This window comes from Carassius auratus, chromosome 33, assembly GCF_003368295.1.
Source record: "Carassius auratus strain Wakin chromosome 33, ASM336829v1, whole genome shotgun sequence".
Lineage (NCBI taxonomy): Eukaryota > Metazoa > Chordata > Actinopteri > Cypriniformes > Cyprinidae > Carassius > Carassius auratus.
The window spans coordinates 4,166,493-4,185,445 of record NC_039275.1 but is presented as its reverse complement, the minus strand read 5'-3'; the positions used below and the strand labels follow the sequence as shown (position 1 = coordinate 4,185,445).

General features: G+C 34.0%; 2 protein-coding genes across 2 annotated transcripts in view; one reads left to right on the top strand and one right to left on the bottom strand.

Moving 5' to 3' along the window:
• Positions 1 to 1,215: 1,215 nt before the first annotated feature.
• LOC113052784 (ras-related protein Rab-35-like) lies at positions 1,216 to 8,411 on the top strand. Its single transcript, XM_026217233.1, has 6 exons — positions 1,216 to 1,479; positions 3,218 to 3,268; positions 4,740 to 4,863; positions 6,394 to 6,518; positions 6,853 to 6,977; positions 7,350 to 8,411. The coding sequence occupies exons 1-6, from the start codon at positions 1,428 to 1,430 to the stop codon at positions 7,476 to 7,478; spliced, it is 606 nt and encodes a 201-aa protein (XP_026073018.1). The 5' UTR covers positions 1,216 to 1,427; the 3' UTR covers positions 7,479 to 8,411.
• Positions 8,412 to 15,236: 6,825 nt separating this feature from the next.
• LOC113052783 (BICD family-like cargo adapter 1) overlaps positions 15,237 to 18,953 on the bottom strand; it is a 43,746-nt gene continuing 40,029 nt past the window's right edge. Inside the window, exon 11 of the mRNA XM_026217232.1 lies at positions 15,237 to 15,504. Within this exon, the coding sequence (XP_026073017.1) occupies positions 15,337 to 15,504 (168 nt within the window). The 3' untranslated portion in view covers positions 15,237 to 15,336. The remainder of the gene's footprint in view (positions 15,505 to 18,953) is intronic.

Here is an 18,953-nt window from a genome sequence, read left to right as displayed (position 1 = left end):
AGGGTTATTAGACTAACAAAAGAGTTTTCATCCTCATAAAGCCACAGATCTGAAGTCTTGATTTGAAAGGTCTGAGGGTTTCAGCAGTGATCAGACGCATCGTAAACACATCTGTGTGTCATCACTGAGCCCATAGGCAACAGAATTCATCTTCAGCTGATCCCGAGGGAATCAAATCTGCAGTTTTCTGGCAGATTCTCAAAGTTCAGACAGCTTTGGAAAGTTGCCCAGAGTTTGCTGGCTCTCGCTGAGAAACTGCTGAGATGTCATGAATGCATTTCTTTGTTGGCACTAAGGAAGAAAAATCAGACATTTCCTTTAAAAAGCACTATGGTGGTACCATGGAGCAGTATCAGATTGTAATACTACCAATGGTACATGGCAATAATAATTACCATGTTCAAATAGCATGGTATTATTAATAATAATACTCTATTAGACAAAGTCATCACCAAAAACTTTTTTTGTAAGTGTAACATCCATTTGTAAAGCATTCAACATGTTTCCATCATGAATTGTAATATATTTGTTTTTGCCTTTAAAGTGGTGTATATGGCGAATTTGTTGATTCAAAGAATATTCTGTGGTTAAAAAAAGTCTTTTCATTTTGTTGCACTGACGAAAAAAAAAAAAAAAAATCAGATTTAATTTATAGAAGTGTAAATGGCAAATAAAGAATCTTAATATTCATAAATTAAACCGGAACCAAATGGAATGCATCACTTCTTACATCAGAGATGCACAGAATCTATGTACTTTCAAATCTCATTTAAAAACTTTCTTGATGATTCTTAATTAAGTTCTGTATGTGGTCATTTTTATGTAAAACGCATTGAGAAACTGCTATATAAGTTATTGTTATATTAAAAAAAAGAGAGTGAGAGAGAGAAAAAAATGTTGGAAATAATGATTAGGTTGTGTGCATTTATATTATAGTCAGTGTACACTCACTGACTGAAGATGTAAAGTATTATCTGTTGTTGTTGCTGCTGCATAAAATGGTGAACACATTTTTCAAGATAAAAACTGACGAATTTAATTTTAATCTTAACGTTTTCGATATCCTATTTGTCATTGACTTATTTTATGATTTAAAAAATTAATTGATGTGCCGCTTTTGACCCATATACATCATATACTTTGTATCGCGATGCGTGCTTGTTGACGGCTGTTACGTCATATGGCGTCGGCGCGTTCTGATTGGTCCTCAGCCGCGCTGGTGCAGCAGGAGGAAGCGCCGTTTCCGGTAATGAGCGACTGACTGCTGACAAACACCGACGACAAACCCGCTGCTTTCGGCATCTACCGGCGTGAAATTGTCCACTCTCATCCGGGCGGGACGTCAGACGGGTTCCAGCCAAGCGTTCGGCTGGAGAGAGGCGTGAAGCTGCAGCAGAGCCGCGGAGTTTGAGCCTCCCAGCGCCGGTATGGCCCGCGACTACGATCACCTCTTCAAGCTGCTGATCATCGGTGACAGCGGTAAGAGACGCCGCGGATGCGTGACGGGAAGCGGGCCGGGGCGAGGCTCTGCAGGGCTCTGAGTGTCTCGTATTAAAACTGTGAGCACCGAGAGGTCTGATTTAACGCTCACACGAGCGTGTTTCTGATCGGGCTGATCACCGCTCACAGGCCGGAGATCTGCTTATCAATCATTTATTCACAACTAGAGCAGACATGCATTCTTTTAAGTGACTTCAGAAAGTATTTGAACACTTCATATGTCTGAATGTCATTGCATTATGAAACCAAATGTAAAGGCAAGTGTTATTTGTTGAAAATATAAATGCTTTCCAGTCAAAACATTTGATATACTTGGTTTGAAATGATCTTTGTTGAAAATGAAAATGGCATTTAGAAACTTAATGGAATATGCTGATAGTGCATGTGATTCTGGACACCTGAGAAGAGCTGATTAATGCATCTCTATACAAAAAAATAGAAGCTGGAGCAAAAAAATTATCTTGCAGTATTTGAGATGCACAGATAAGTGACATTCAGACACTTTAAGGCAGTTTTGTATACAGGGCGAACAGATCTGATGAATTCTGTACCTGTAAATGAACTGATCAGAAACTGAAATCCGGATAATTCAAGTGCTTGTAAGTGTTGACGCAGAAAACACTTTGTTTGTGCTGTTTTATTGTCAGGTGGTTAAAGTTGAGTCTCGTGTGTTTCGGTCTAGCGTTTGCACCAAAGCAAAGGTGAGATTGTGTCCTGTTTTCATGGGATGGTTAACAGCCATGCGACACATCACAGCGCGCGGTCCTTGTGGTTTTGAGTTTTTGCACCTTGACTCAAATGAGCTCCATCAAACGGTTTGAATGAAATTTAGATTATTAATGTCACATTGGGTTAAATTCAGATTTTCTGGTTTGTAGTTGGAATCAAAGAATACAAAAATAATATTATTGTATTTTTATGTTCTTTAACAGTTAATTTAAAATATTTTTAGAATTAGTCCACACAGGACATGGGTGATACACACAAGCCTCAGTGTTTCAGTTTTCTGTGCTCTGAGGGCTTTTATTTGTGCTCTGGTTAATTAATGAAGTGACCTAATGATATTATTGTACAGATCTGGGGTCTGTGATGAAAGAAAATCTTTGGATTCTTTGTCCATTCTTTGTTTTCTGGCAGCTGGATTTGGTCGGTTATGTGATCTTTTCGAGAGTCTTCAGATTTAAAATGTGGGTTGTCCTGTAATAGAAGTAATGATATGATCCATGTTATATTCTACAGGAATCAAGTGATTTGATGCGTTTCTATAGTCCTTGTGTGTTTGTGGTGTCATTTGTCAGGAGAGGATGTTTGTTTGGTTTATCTTCCTTTCTGAGAGTCAGCGGTCGTAGTCTCAGACAGTACGCCTACAGACATTCATGAACTGACAGATACATATTCCACAGAAATATCTCACAGATACCGCCTGCTCCAATCTGATTGGCCGAGATGTTGTTTTGAATTACCTGAGAGCTGAAGAAAGTGACACGGTCATTGGCAGACAGCCTCTTCATGTCTAAACTTGGGAAAATCTAAAGTATCTGACATCATAGAAGGAAAGGTTTCTTGTTTAAAAGGATTTTAGGTTTTGTCTCTCAGCAGTAAATCTGAAAGCCGTTAATGGTGAGCAGGCGTTCAGCTGAAATCTGCTGCTTCATATGTTGCGTGGTTTTTCCTCATTCTTTTTTATTTATTTTTTATTTGTTGTTTGTGGTTGCAGGTGTTGGAAAGAGCAGTCTTCTCCTGCGCTTTGCAGACAACACTTTTTCAGGTAAGATGCATGAACATTTCCAGCGTCGTCTGTCTGATTTATTATCATGTTTGATTTGTACAGACAGTCCTGAGGTTTTCTGAAGCCGAGAGTGTTGGGAGGATTTTTAGTTGTTCACTATTTTAGTTCCAAGTCCTTGTGCAGCTTTTATTTTATTTTAATGTAGAAAACAATTGATAGAAATGAATAAATGCTCTCTTATATTAGAGAAAAATAGATATTTATTAGGCATGTAACTATGCACCGCGAGCCTGATGAAATTGAAACAAATATGTGACTTTTCAAATCGGTTGATGTTAAACGAATCACGATACAATTGCGGTTAGACTTTACATGATTGTATCTCTGAGAGGAACTGACTGTCTTTAGAAAAGTTTAGATGATATTAGATCATTATTTTGTATAATGCATATTAAAGCAGTGCAGTGCTGCTTTGTTTACAGTAACCAAGAGAATCCTGTATCACTGCTGTTCCATAAGCGCCACCTGCTGTCAGAGAACGAATATGTGTTTTCATTCAGCCCGTCTGCTGTTTTTATCTCTTTCAGATGTTTTATGTTGCATAATTTCACAAAATTAAAGTCAGACCGGTCTGTTTTTGCATCAAATTTTGAAATTATACAGTCTAATTTAGATTAAGAACTGCTCGTGCTACATGTATACGGCGTCTCTGTTTGGAACATGGTTAAAGTGGTTGTCTTTAACTGAATGGAAAGAGCACAGACAAAGCCTTAGGTGTTTTTAAATTTAACATTTCAATTTCACAAAGAATTCTACAGCATTTTGTCCAAGCAATAATAAAATGACATCTTTTGATTTATCATATCGTGAAATCAGTACCATGAATCGTATCACTTCATGAGTTGAGTGAATTGTTGTTACATGCCTAATATTTATTATTTTATAGAAATATACCAATTTTATGAATTATACACTACTATTCAAAATAAAAAATGTGTACTTTTCAGCCAGGATGTATTAAATTGAACAAAAGTGACATTTAATGTTACAAAAGATTTCTGTTTTTAAATATTGTTCTTTTTATTCATCTGTGAATCGTGAAAAATAAAATGTATTACAGTTTCCAGAAACATTTTAACTGTTTTCAACATTGATGATAATCAACGAGCAGCAAATCAGCATATTTTCATGATTTCTGAAGATCATGTGAGACTGAAGACTGGAGGAATGATATATATATATATATTTCAAATAGCAAACCCTTATAATATTATCTCACATTACAAATTTTACAGTATTTTTACTCAAACTGAAATCATTGTCATATTATCATGTCTAATAGGTCATGTGATGCATAAGCTAAATGTAGGACTAAAGTGTGGTGTTCCTAAAATATTTTTCAGGACAATGTTTGTAGCACATATTATGAAAATAAAGGGCTTGAATAAGTCCAACCTAGTCTATTATGATCGCACATTGAATGCTCTTTGGTGTTTGTTTTGTGTTGTAGGTAGTTACATCACCACTATAGGAGTGGACTTCAAGATCCGGACGGTGGAGATTAATGGAGAGAAGGTGAAGCTGCAGATTTGGGACACAGCCGGACAAGAGCGATTCAGAACCATCACGTCTACGTAAGTCAAACGCATGACATGATCAAAGGGGCTTCGAAAGCTTCAGGGAATCTGTTTGATGTTTTTAATTAGTGCTGTAATGTTTTATAGCCACTGTTTGACTGAGGGTCAGCATCCACCATCGGCACTCTGGGACTCAAACTGTCCTTGGGCTTTAAGTTCACACTTCCTGTGGTGTGAGGAGTTATTGGTTGTGATGTTTGGAAGTTTTTTACAATTCCTCGAGCACACACCAGCCATTACATAATAAACTTAATTTGTGTGGAAGCGTTCATACAGAATTTGCCTAATAAAATACATGAATCATTAGCAAGCTTAAGTTTCTGTTGAAGTTTTACCAAAAAAAAAAAGAAATCAAGGTTATTGCGAGTCTTGTCAAGGTTTTTAAAAGTCTTAATTTCCCCATGAACAGATTGAGACCTAAATGATGCGAAGTGAAGATATTAGGTCTTGTTTTCTGAGAAATTGAACAAAATTTAAATGAGTTTATTCCCAAACAAGAACAAATATCTAACAATGGAATATAGAAACATGTTTTCCGTTTGAATTAAGTTTATTTATTATTATTTTTTTATCACTTTGATTTCTCATAAACAAGACTTAATTTTTTATTTTGCTTCTCAAGTAAATTTATCTTGATTTAAGAATCTTTAGACATTTGCACTGGAAAACAAAGCAAAAATAAAAATGTCTGCAGTTTGATTGGAAAATGCGGTAAAAGCTATTTCCATATTCTAGTGGTTGGGAGGATAGATAATTCATTTTATATATACATTAAAAACTAATAGATCAATTGGAAAGTTTTTTTTTCTTGAAGTGTTTATAATAGAAGTCATTTACATTTAGAAACCATACTGAATGTGTTACATTTCAATTGATTCTTTACATTTTCTTCACTTGTTCTTTAAAAGTCTTACATTTACTACATACAACCTACAAAAACCCTTAGAAATGCAAAGACCTTTGGACCTGTGTTAATGTGGCGACATAGTTACGTGTGCAGTGACCTGAAGCCCGATGGTCATTACGTAGCTAACAAGGGAATGTGTGCTGCTTCATTAGTGTCTCGTTAGTGTGTGTAAGTATGTTCATGCATGTTTATGTGCGGTTTTGATCTTTTATTAAGGCAGAACTGTGACAGGCAGTAATAATAGTGGTTTGGTCACTCCAGGCCTCTCAAAGAGTCCTTTGTGTGTGTGTGTGTGTGTATGTCTTTGTGTCTGTATTTGGAGACAGAAGACCGCCTGTGCTTTTAAGTCAGAGGTTGTGCTGGGAAAAATGCTCTCTAGCCTCATCATCCTGTCGTCAGTCTGTGAGATTGCCAATACACAATTTTGTGTTAATTGATTTATTTACTTGGTTTCATTGCCGTAGAGTGAACCAACTCCAGGGTAAGGCTAAAAGCAGCCTAATGTTAGTGTAATCTAAACTACACAATATATATTTTTAGTCAAGTAGAATATGGATGTCTTGTTGATTCTTGTTGATTTAAAGCTTAATTCTTTAAAACTCTTTTATTTCCATGCTCAGGTATTACAGAGGAACCCATGGGGTCATAGTAGTGTATGACGTCAGCAGTGCTGAATCCTTTGTTAATGTCAAGCGTTGGCTGCATGAAATAAACCAGAACTGCGATGACGTCTGTCGAATATTAGGTGAGTTCTCTACTAAATGATCTACATGTTACATTTTATTTTATATTATTTTATTTAAATATTATATTATTTTTATATGTATGTTTTGTTTTTTATGTATTATTAAGTACAGTTCTATTTGAAAATAACCGCTGTTTTGATTGGCTAATGTCTTTGCATATGAAATGTGTTGTAATTCAGACTGTGGGTAGTCATATTTTAACGAGCCCATGGTTGTGATTTTATTTCCATGATATTAACCCTTTAGTACACAAATTAGTAGACTTAAGGTAAATCCAATGGTGACATCTGTATACATTTTTGTCTACACCTGTCTATCTTTTTCTCACTTTAGTGGGCAATAAAAATGACGATCCAAACTCTAAGGTTGTGGAGACGAATGACGCACAGAAGTTTGCTGAGCAGATGGGCATCAGCCTGTTTGAGACGAGCGCAAAAGAGAACATCAACGTGGAGGAGGTGAGTTCCTCAGGGCTCTGTATTAGGACCATTCGGATTGTGCTGTGAAACACCTAAAACTCACTAGTGTGCAGCTTCCAGGTCAGGGGAAACTCTCTAAAATGTACTTTTGCTCTGCTCTAGAATATTTAATTTCTTATTTCACAGAATAAGCTCTTGAATAATCAATCACTTGTGCACATCCCTAGTTGAAAGTAGTCAAAACAAAATTTTAATTACCTGATGTGTGTCATCGATTTTAAAGTGACTTCAAACGCGGCTCATCTAATCAGATTTTATAGCTGTAAATGTTGTATGAATTGGGTTAATATCTATTAAAATCAGTTTTGGAGGGTGCAATAACATATACGTGTGTTTCTGGTCTTTGTGTAGATGTTTAACTGCATCACAGAGCTGGTGCTCCGGGCAAAGAAAGAGTCTGTGGCCAAACAGCAGCAACAGCAGCAAAACGATGTGATTAAACTCGGCAAAAATAGCAAACGGAAAAAAAAATGCTGCTAGTGGATGAACAGGTGTTCTTCTGCACGGCGATCTTCACATGCAGATGGACTGTGATCATCTCACTTAAGATTTCACAAAAACACAATGTGTACAGATGCAGGCCTTTTTGGACCGAGACAAACCACAGTGACTTTTTAAAAGAAAATGTACAGATTTTATCAGAGTCAAGGATTTTTATTTGGAATTCGTGATATTTAATAAAAGATCTTCCTTCTTTATTGAAGGACCTTCAAGCTGACGTGATCGCCAAACCGTGCAGGTTTATGTATGCTTACTCTCTGTATACTCTACAGTGATTATATATCTCTATTATCCACCATCTCAGGAGTGATTTTTGTTTTCCTCTTTATTTTGCTTCTCTTTGTCTTTTTTGTGGAATGCCATTGTGTTTTCTGCATGAACAATTTGGGCCTTTTTTTTGCAGTTTTTTTTTTTAAATCCTTTTTATTTTTTTATGAAAGCATACAATTACAGAAATTTACTCAACATGGACTCAAAAGGATGCCAACAACTTTTTTTATTTTATTTTTTAGATAATATCAATTAGTGATTTTTTTTTTTCTTTTTTTTTTTAAGCCTGTTTCATTGGGTGAATCTTGCAAAAAAAAAAAAGCTTCTCCAGGTCACATAAAATTTTGTATTATATTTTGCACAAAGAAAATGAAGCCTATGTTTAGGATCAAGCACATTTCGTCTGAAATTACCATAGCCAATGCAAGAAATTTGATGTTTATAAATTATAAAGTAATTCTACATCATGATAGTATTTGTTATACAGAAAGGGATACAAAAATGTCTTGTTTAAAGGTGTTTTTGTGTTCCTTAAAAGAAAAGAAAAAAAGACTATTATAGCAACAAGAATTGACTGAGAAATTAAAACACATTGATGCCTTTCAGTAATGTGCATACAAAAGAGCATTAGCATTAATCAAGGGAAAAAAAACAAGTCTTAAATTAGGCTTAATTTCTTCATGGAAAATGTAATTTCAGTTTGTCCTTTAGATTAACATGGTCTCATGAGATTCACCGCATTAGTTCAGGCTTCGGGTCTTCATGATGTGGACAGCAGAGCTCTTACACATTCACAGATGTCTTCTGCCGCTTCGGGCTTGTGTTTTTCTGCTTTGTTTTTCCCATGAAGATGAAGAGGATGAGAGTGGATGATGCTGTCATAATCTCAGAACAGTCCTTTCCTTCAGTGTTGCCATATAGTCCTCCTCCGTATCAGCCGTTTGGAGGACGGGTTTGTGAGTGCATTCAGTCAAAGCTGATGTTAAGAACAAGATTTCTTCATCTGCATCTCATGGAAGAGCAGCGTTGTTGTGCCATATGAGGTTAAATGATGCACAAACATCTGGACCCAGAAGAAGTCGATACAAGCAAGGTTTAAAAACATAATCACAGTTTATGCATAGTTGCAAACGGTGTATTGCTAATCTGAGATGTAATGTGTTTTATATGTGGCAGGGAGATGTTATGTTAAAGTGTTTAAGCCAAAGGGGTGAATCAGAATCTTGTGTTCATCCTGTAAATTTTTACTGAACAGGCTTCATGGCAGATCACTCTGTGTGATCTTTCATTGGCGTCTCTATGGAGGTGAATCTCACAAAAACATGACCATGTCCCAATTCACATAAAAAGAAAATGAGTATGTTATTGTAAAATCTTGGCGTCAAGGTTTTTTAAATGCATCTGCATTAGTCATTGCACAAAATTTTCTCCCATAAAAGTGAAGTTTTTTTTTTCCACCTTTATAATTTTTTGTATTATTTGTGTTTTTGTTTTGCATTAAAATGTTAATGTAATTTTTTTTAAAAAGTTTTTGCAGATAAGTAAATACATGAATGTGGTCTTTTTATATAAAGAATATACATTTAAATAATTATGAAATAGTTAATTGATCTTTTTTTTTTGTAATGCAATGAATTTAATTACAGCAAATAAAAAATGATATATAAATGGCTCAATACATGCTTATTTAAAAATATAAATGCTTATTTAATGCTATATATATATATATATATAAATTGAATTTTGTTTTTGAGTGGTTTTGTGAGATTCACCAATAGAAATATTTTCATGATTTTTATTAATTCAGTAGGCCAAAACACACCACAATCCCAGGCTGTGCTGTCAGCCGATTTCAACCGAGTCATGTGACATCATAAGTGTGCATATAGGTGCACTTTTGTCATGTAACATGTCCATGCAAAACTGTTCTGGTTGAAAGACTTTTTCAGCTGTGGTTATATTATACACTGGAGAAAAGAAATGTATAGTGGACCTCCCCTTTATGAATGAAATCATTAATAAATATTTTAAGAATGAATATTTGACACAAGCATGTTTGTCCTTGTCTTTATTAAGCATCGTCATGTTGCACATTTGTTTACAAGCTTTGCTCTTTCTTCCCAATGTTTATTGCAGGACTGATGATTCTTCAGGTTTATTTTCTGGAATAACTGATGATTGAGAAACTTTTGCATTTGTGTTTTTTATTCTGATGCATCAAAGTGCGTTCCACGTCGAGACAAGAAGCTTTTTAAACATGGACATACGTTTATGTCTGCATTTGTAAATAACTTGGTATTTTAATTGAATCTGCTGGAAAAATAAGAATTTAATATTTATAAAAACACACTGGATCAAACTTACTATGAGTTTAAATTTCAAACACTGTGTGTAAAGTATAAAATCTGCCTTATTTACATGTTTACCACAGTATTACTTACAAATATACAGATATTAGATACTGTACATGCACTTTAGTCTGCAGTTTTTGGAGGATACATTAGTAATGTGTGATAATCACTTGAAGGCCATTTGACTCTTTTTCTGGTTTTATTCAAAGTAATAACAGATCATTTTATCGGCATGACTTAAGTATCATTTTACTTTAAATGTAGTGAGGTTCATGTTGTTAGGAAGTTGTTTTTTAGCAGCCATTTTTTAAAGATTTACTGCAAAGATAAAGTGTTTGAGTAAATATATATATGTGTGTTTTCCAATGAAACTTGGCACTAATAAAGCTGGTGGAAACCATTAATACTTGCTTTATACAATATAATTTACTCTGATTGCTGTATAACGCTCCCAGTTTTATTAATCTGTCACCCCACCATTTATTCGGTCAAATAGCATTTTGAATTGTGACAGGATTCATATAGAATTGCTTAATACTCAATATTTCTATTAAAATAATTGATCTGATGTCCAGTGATCCTATTTAAACCACTTGTTTTTATCTTATGAATGAAATACGCAGTAGAAAGGCGAGCACATTTATCACATGCATGAAGACTGTTTAAAAGAGTTTTTGTAGAAATGGGAGATTACTGTGGAAAACACATTCACAACAGCCGCTCGCACAGATTTAAGACAGACTGGAGAGATTTGCAAAAACGGTGTTTAAATGGCAAAAGACAACAGTACAAAGTCAATGTGATGAGACGCTTACAGAACAGTGTGTGAAACACAAGAAAAGAAACTAAAGAAGTGACATTGAAATGTTTTTACATACAGAACAACAGAAGAGACACGAGTAATACTCTAAACGTGGAGCGACTGTCTGGAAGATTGAAATCACTGCTAATATAACAGCGTTTCATTCATCCGCCGTCAGACAGGAGAAGCACTACAGGCATCACTGAAAACATCCGATCCTTTCTACATCACCTTTGTCGTACACCTCCGCATCAGTTTGGGTCTTTCAAATGCAATTTTCTAAAGTGGCTTTTAATGTCATTTGGAGTGAAATGTAATTGAGATTTTGCTTTAGTGATATTTAAATGGTAGAGGATTTTTAAGCCATTTTATTCTTTTAAAACCGGACGAGAATATTTACATGCACAAATGCACATTTCTTTACATTTTGAAAATTTAAAGTTGTTTTATATCATTTAAAAGCACGTCTATTGCAAAATGCATATTTGTGCACATTTCTGTTTTTGCATTACTACAAGTAATTAATTACTGTAAATTAATTGTATTTAGTCTTAATTTATTACACTTACTACAGATTTAACTGCATTTAGACTATAGATAAATTCTATATAAAACAGTAGTGGATTTATCTTCAAAATGTAACTTTTAATGTTAAAATGTATGTTTTTAATGTAACCTTCTCCTTTGGTCAATTCAAGCATAATTTATGCATTTTTGTATTTTTTATTTGAAATAGTTAAAGGAGTAGTTTTGTGTCTATCCTTGCATTGTTCAGCTGGTTGAGGTTGAAATAGGATTTTCAAAGTAATTCGTCATGAGTAATGCAGTACTCTTTAGAGAGAGTAATTAGTGCGGTAATATAATTACACTGCTTGGATGTCATTCGTAACTAGTAATGAATTACTTTTTAGAGTAACTTACCAAAAACTGCATATGACTGTTAAAATTAAACTTTTTTTTCATGTTTATCTGTAGTGCCTCTCCTACATCGTCTTATTTCACATTTTTCAGATAAATTCAGTTCTGTTCAGACAATCATCCAGAAACACTTACAAACCAGACTACACAGACAAGCGCTAAAAAAGTTGATTTATCATTCAAAAATTATACATTTACAAATATATTGATTCCTTTTTTTTATTTCTTTTTAATTCTAAACCTATTTGTGTCTTTGTACGTATAAAAAAAATCACTCTTTGGGTTTCTCCGAGCTAAACATCACCTCTGCGAGAAAGAAGACATCTGCATAGCTTTACTTAAAATCTGCCCGACTTTCACTGACTGAACCCAAACACACACACACACACACCGAACACGAGACAGAAAACACACCCGATTACAGCTCACGATCAGGACACACATGCTCCCTTCTTTCTTTCTCATAGGCTGGAGGAAGTACACACTAAAAAAGACCTGGGCTGCGTTCAGAATAACATACTAGCATACTACACTCTCAGAAATAAGGTACAGGACTGTCACTTGGGGTATCCTTTTAAAAGGTTCTAATATATACCATTTAGGTGCAAATAAAGGTACAAAGATGTACTCTTACCTTTAGATGTAGCTTTTGTCTCTAACTTTAATGCCCCAGTAACAATTTCGTTACTGAGAATGTAGTTATATTATGCCTACAGTATTTTTTGTATGCAAAAATACTCAGATGAGCTAATACAGTTGCCATAATGTGCAGATATACAGCACTTACTGTATTGATTACTTTATCCCACAATGCACTTGACTTGACCTTCCAAGAAACAGAATTCATATCATCTTTGATTTTTAACATTTCTACACTGAAATAAATCTGTAAGAAGTGGGAAAAGGTACAGGAGATGTTCTGCCAGGACATTCTCTTTAACCCTGATGTACAACGTATAAATATAAATGTATAAATCAAGATATGGGTGAAATATCAATAGGGATAATTCTTGCATATTAACTTTTCTCAATGTAGTGACAGATTTTTGACAAAAGTTATGATTTTTAAACACACACACACACACACACACACAATTCAAAAAATGTTCCATTTAAATTTTTGGAATTTTTGGACTACTATGTAACATTCTGCTGTTTGAAATGTAACGTTCTCCATCTGTCACAGTATTTGCCAGTAGTGTTTACTGTGCAGTAGGCAGTATGCTAGTATTTAATTCTGAACACAGCCGCAGTTTCAGTGCATCTCTCAGGACTGAGATTTTCTAATGGTGAGTATTGTCTAAAGGTGCTGATTTATACTGCTTGTATGTGTGTATAGTTTTTCAGATGCGGTCTACAAGCTCCAGCTCAACACTTCTGCTCTTTGGTTCAGACTGTGATGCACACCTCACACAAAGTTTATCATCAAGCTGTCCTGAGGACATTTTCTCCAGAAATATGCTATAAACCAAGCAGGTACAGTTGGTAAAACAGCCACAACGCATTTACGCTAACAATTTCTTGTTGCATTATTATTAGTATCTGCTGCGTGCTTTTATACGTTTTTGATTCGAAGCAGCTGCTGAAAGTTAATTCTATAGAATACTCATGTGGTTGTTAGAAAGTTAATTACATAAGTTGTTTTGTTTTGTTTTTTATCTAAAATGCATCTGTGAATGAACCAAAGAGCAGAACAGTTTTTTATAGCTTTTTTAATGTTGCAGCGTTGCATCATCTCTAATCAGGCCTCCACCCAATCTGTGTCTGAAAATGACAAATTTAGGCCGATTTACCCTTCATATTTTCAATAATACTGCAGTACTCTCATATTTCTCTCATAAATCAGCACGTCCACAGATTCCGCCTGGGCCTGAAACTACATGGTGATGCTGAAAGCTTTGTCCTGACGCGTCTGAAGTCCAGGTCATCCTGAGTTGAGTCTCAAGCGAATGAGCAGATGTGCCTCCGTTAATCTCTGGCAGTGAGGTGAGGAGAAGCTTTTTGAGGCACTCGCAGGGGAAACTGGAGTATTTTGGGAACCCTGCTAAACAGACCCTGACACAGGGCTTGACCCCGTCGGACAACGACTGTGTCTCAAGCTTTCTGAGGGAGGATTGTGTATACAGATAAAGTGCAAAATGGCTCAAAGCCATCACATAACTTGGTTAGTCAGTGCCGTGGTTCTCAACCAGTGGCTCGTGACCCAAAAACAAGTGGTTTTACAATCAATTACTGGGTGCTGAGAGCATAAAACCATAGATGCATTATTAAAAAAAAAAAAAAAGGTAAAACTTTACTTGTAACCTTATGTATAATGCATTATAAAGGTATTCATAATGTTTGTTGTAATTCATTATCTTTTCAAAATTAAAATGCATTGTGATATTTAAAGGTTTGTCGTGTTTTTAATTTTCTGAAGGTGTAACAATGAATAGATAAGAATGATCGTGTATTATAACTGTGGTTACAGTTATTCATGAAATCATGCAATGCATTATGAGGTGCATTACAAGGCATAATTAATGCATTCAAACTACTTTAATAATGCATTATATAGAAAGACATAGTTACCAAAATATTTATGCCTAAGATTTACAATTTATGTATTTGCATTAATTGCATTAAATTCCAAATTGTTTGGATTGCACAGTTTTAACATAAAGAAATGACCTTAATGTAATAAATGCAATGTATTTTTGTCAGTCAAACACAAATGAAACCGATATGAAATAGTTAAGACTTCTGTAATAGTATTAATAAACTGAAAGTGTTTTAAAAACACAGTATTCAGGTTTAGAAATGTAAACGTATTTACTCCATTTAAAGTTTTATCAAAGACAAACTAATGAAGTTGATTTAAGGCATATTTTTCAGTCTTACATAAATGAAACAGAGAAAGATGAAAAAAAAACATGTCAGTTATTTGAATCTATTTGGTTTTATTTAAATAATAATTTATAAAATGTTTATACATTTTTTTTTAAATCAGCACAAATCTGTTAATTGTGAAAACAATTCAGTTAAAATGAATAAATATAGTTAAACATGGCTAGCTATTGAATAAATGTAAAAAAAAAATAATAATTAAGCAAATTATATTTATTAATGATGCATATATAAACCTGGTTATTGTGTATTTAAAATACATTCAGCTCAGTTTCATTCATGTTTGACAGACAAATCTGCATCACATTAAGGTTTTTTTTTTTTTTTTTTTTTAACCCTGTGCAATCTAAATGGGTGAAAATTGTATATGCAATTCAAATTCATATACAGTATACTGTATCTAAATATCTAGACCTAAATATTTTTGTGAGTGCATCAATGTTATCAATTAATGCATTTCAGAATTAGATTTTTTACTTTTGCATAATAAATAATGCTGTTTTTGATGAGCAAAACCAGTTGAGAAGCACTGATGTGGTGATTTCGACTGACTTTCTGCCTTCTCTCACGTCTGTTCTCACACTGTCTTCCTCCATGTCTTCAGATAATCTCAGTTCTTCTTGAAGAATGAAAAGAGGTGCTTTTCTCCTCTCGAGAGGCGATGCACTCGTCTGGATGGAGCTCCTCCTCGTGACCCGTTGAAGGAGTACGGAGGATCCTTCCACTCCTCCTGGTGTTTATCCATCAGCTGTTGATCGATAACTCTGTGCATATCATCCTGAGAGAGAGAAACAGACATCAGAGCTTCATCTGAAGACAGAAAAGAGCCATCGACAGACAGACGGAGGTGAGTGACAATGGATAGATATGAAGGCTGTTTTCACACTTGTTTTACAGTGTTTGGTCTGAACTTGATAACCTTCCAGTTTTAACAAAACTGAAAGTATTAAAAATATTTTTTTGGTCATTGAAATAAATCAGAAATTAAATAAAATATAAATACAAAAAAAAAAAAACATAAACCGAAAAGTCTTAAAACAAAAATTAGAAATGCTGCCTTGGCAACTATCTAAGTTGTATTAAAATAAAAATAAAAATTAAAATAAATGAAAGCTAAATAAGAAAAAAATAAAAACTTGACAAAAGCATGTAACAAACCCTAAACTAAACTAAAAATAAATAAATAAATGTTGATTAAAACAAATTAAATAAACAAATTAAATAATAATAATAATAATAATAATAAATTAATAGATAAAAAATGAGTTTCCTTTTTAAAACACCAGTCTCAGCCTATTTTCACATTCAAACAGAACTAAACAGAAATATATATATATATATATATATATATATATATATATATATATATAAAACTAAGAAAGAAAATACTGGATTTACTGAAACTTTAACTTAAACTGAAATGATAAAAATAAAAGCAAATTCAAAAAAAATCTATAAATAGTAAAAAAGTATATATAAAAGTACTAAAGTATATATAAAATCCTTTGTCTTTTCTCATTATTTAGAATACACAAAAAATAAATTGAATAAAAATAAATATAAATATTTTTTAAAAGCTAATAAAAGTGACAGAAGCACATAAAAAAACTAAACTAAGATTGAAAATTTAAAAAAGTAAAAGCTAATTTAAAATATCAATAAATATTATAAAACTAAATAAATAATACTTAAACAACAAGAATTCATGAGAAGACCCCAGTACGGTTCTAATGTTTGTTCTAGTGTGAAAATGCCCTGAAGAGCGGATGAAGAACCACAGCACGATGAGATGAACGTGACCTCGTGACCTCGTGACCTCGTGTCCATGGATACAGGTACGACGGTGAACCCGAGCTCACCTCTAAGGCAGGAGGGAGATATCACAGGGGAGAAGGGACTGTATGGAAGCTGAGAAAGGCCACTAGATCAGAAACCACAAGAGCCACACAGTGAACAGCCCTGAGGAGGCAAACTGCAGGCGGGAGAGAGAAGGGAAGCTAAGAGTTAAACACACACACATTCACGGGATAAACAGGTGAGAAAGAGCGACAGAAGCGCTGTCAGAAGGAGAGTTCACGTCAACATGACTCACCAGTAATGAGCTGCATTTCTCTGTCAAACTATTTTATCATTTTTCAAATCTATCAGTCATTATATGATTATTGCGGTGATCTTTTTAATATGAACGTTTACTGTTGTTGGTTTACCAGTGATAATATTTTACTGCTGCAGTTCTAATATTTGTTGTCATATACATAAGTCAAATTTTGTTATCAGATTTTTATCAGGACAAACTTTGAAGGACTTTTTTTAAGAGATGGAGCCTCAGTTTTAAAGATTCCTGTGTAGAGTTGCATGCTGGTCAAAGATGAGACGTCCCGTTTTCAGGATTGCATAAAATTTAATTTACAAAAATGATTTTATGTTCATAGAAAGTGTATTAAATGCGAGTAAAGTGTCTGCTTTAATGCTTATAACTTTTGCAAATAACTGCAAATAACAACAACAAAAAGATCAAAATAAGTGTGAAATAATGTTCCATCGTCATTCAGAGCATCAGATTTATGTAAAATAATTATAATAAAGACTAATACTTAATGTTATTATGTTTTAATTTATTAAACATTAATGGATGACACATGGGTAAAACCTAGTGGTAAAATATAATGATTGTGGCGAAGATTTCAAATCACAATTAATTAGTATTTTATTAGTTTATATGAACTATTGTTACACTGAATGACATTTTAGTGGGTGTCTTCAGTGTCTTCGAGGTAAGAATGTATGATTGTCATTATTTTGTGCTCTAATATTAAAATTTAACAGGAAACGTTCTTGTGTATGGGTCATGGGTCTTTTTTCTAAGTTCAATTTATTGTTATTGTTATTGTTATTTATTGTTTGTATTTATTGCCTGTGAGACTGATATTGCTATAAATATAAATACTGTACAACCAGCCAACATCATGTACAATAGTAGCCTGAAACAATAACTAAATATATATACAGTATTGTTCAAAATAATAGCAGTACAATGTGACTAACCAGAATAATCAAGGTTTTTAGTATATTTTTTTATTGCTACGTGGCAAACAAGTTACCAGTAGGTTCAGTAGATTGTCAGAAAACAAACAAGACCCAGCATTCATGATATGCACGCTCTTAAGGCTGTGCAATTGGCCAATTAGTTGAATTAGTTGAAAGGGGTGTGTTCAAAAAAATAGCAGTGTGGCATTTATACAAAAATATAGTTTGCTTAGTTTTGAAAATTTTATAAATTCATCTGTTATTAAAATGTTTTTTAAATGTTTAAACAATCTTGCGCCAAAAGTTATATGCAAATTAATATCAAAACAGAGTAGTAGGGGGATCGCTACAAGAGGTGCAACTACACAGAACTGTATAGCACCACAGAGAAAAACTAAATTTGCACAATCTACATTTACAGTTCAAGGTGCATTGTTATGGAACAGCTTGTCAGCTGAATTGAAAATGCAAACACAGTTGAATATTTTTCAAACAAAACTGAAAAAGTGGTTCAAACAAAAGCAGATATGTGAACATTGATGGTTGTACATAGACTTAGTTGTTTATTTTTTTTATATATTTTTTTTTTTTAGCCTAACCAGGGACTGGGGCTGCAAATTAGCCATTGGCTAGAAGCCTATATGTAGAGCATCGGCTGCATGAAACTGTAGCAATGTTATACTGCATTGTCCCTGTTAAATAAACTGATAAATAAATAAATCACTGAGGTCATCAATTTTGTGAAGAAACGGGTGTGAATCAGGTGGCCCCTATTTAAGGATGAAGCCAACACTTGTTGAACATGCATTTGAAAGCTGAGGAAAATGGGTCGTTCAAGACATTGTTCAGAAGAACAGCGTACTTTGATTAAAAAGTTGATTAGAGAGGGGAAAACCTATAAAGAGGTGCAAAAAATGATAGGCTGTTCAGCTAAAATGATCTCCAATGCCTTAAAATGGAGAGCAAAACCAGAGAGACGTGGAAGAAAACGGAAGACAACCATCAAAATGGATAGAAGAATAACCAGAATGGCAAAGGCTCAGCCAATGATCACCTCCAGGATAATCAAAGACAGTCTGGAGTTACCTGTAAGTACTGTGACAGTTAGAAGACGTCTGTGTGAAGCTAATCTATTTTCAAGAATCCCCCGCAAAGTCCCTCTGTTAAAAAAAAGGCATGTGCAGAAGAGGTTACAATTTG

Bases quoted from the DNA above. Each gene is read 5' to 3' on its own strand.
- LOC113052784 (XM_026217233.1), top strand. From the start codon at position 1,428: ATGGCCCGCGACTACGATCACCTCTTCAAGCTGCTGATCATCGGTGAC. The intron at 1,480-3,217 runs GTAAGAGACGCC...TTGTGGTTGCAG, and splicing joins GCTGATCATCGGTGACAGCG to GTGTTGGAAAGAGCAGTCTT. The intron at 6,519-6,852 runs GTGAGTTCTCTA...TTCTCACTTTAG, and splicing joins TGACGTCTGTCGAATATTAG to TGGGCAATAAAAATGACGAT.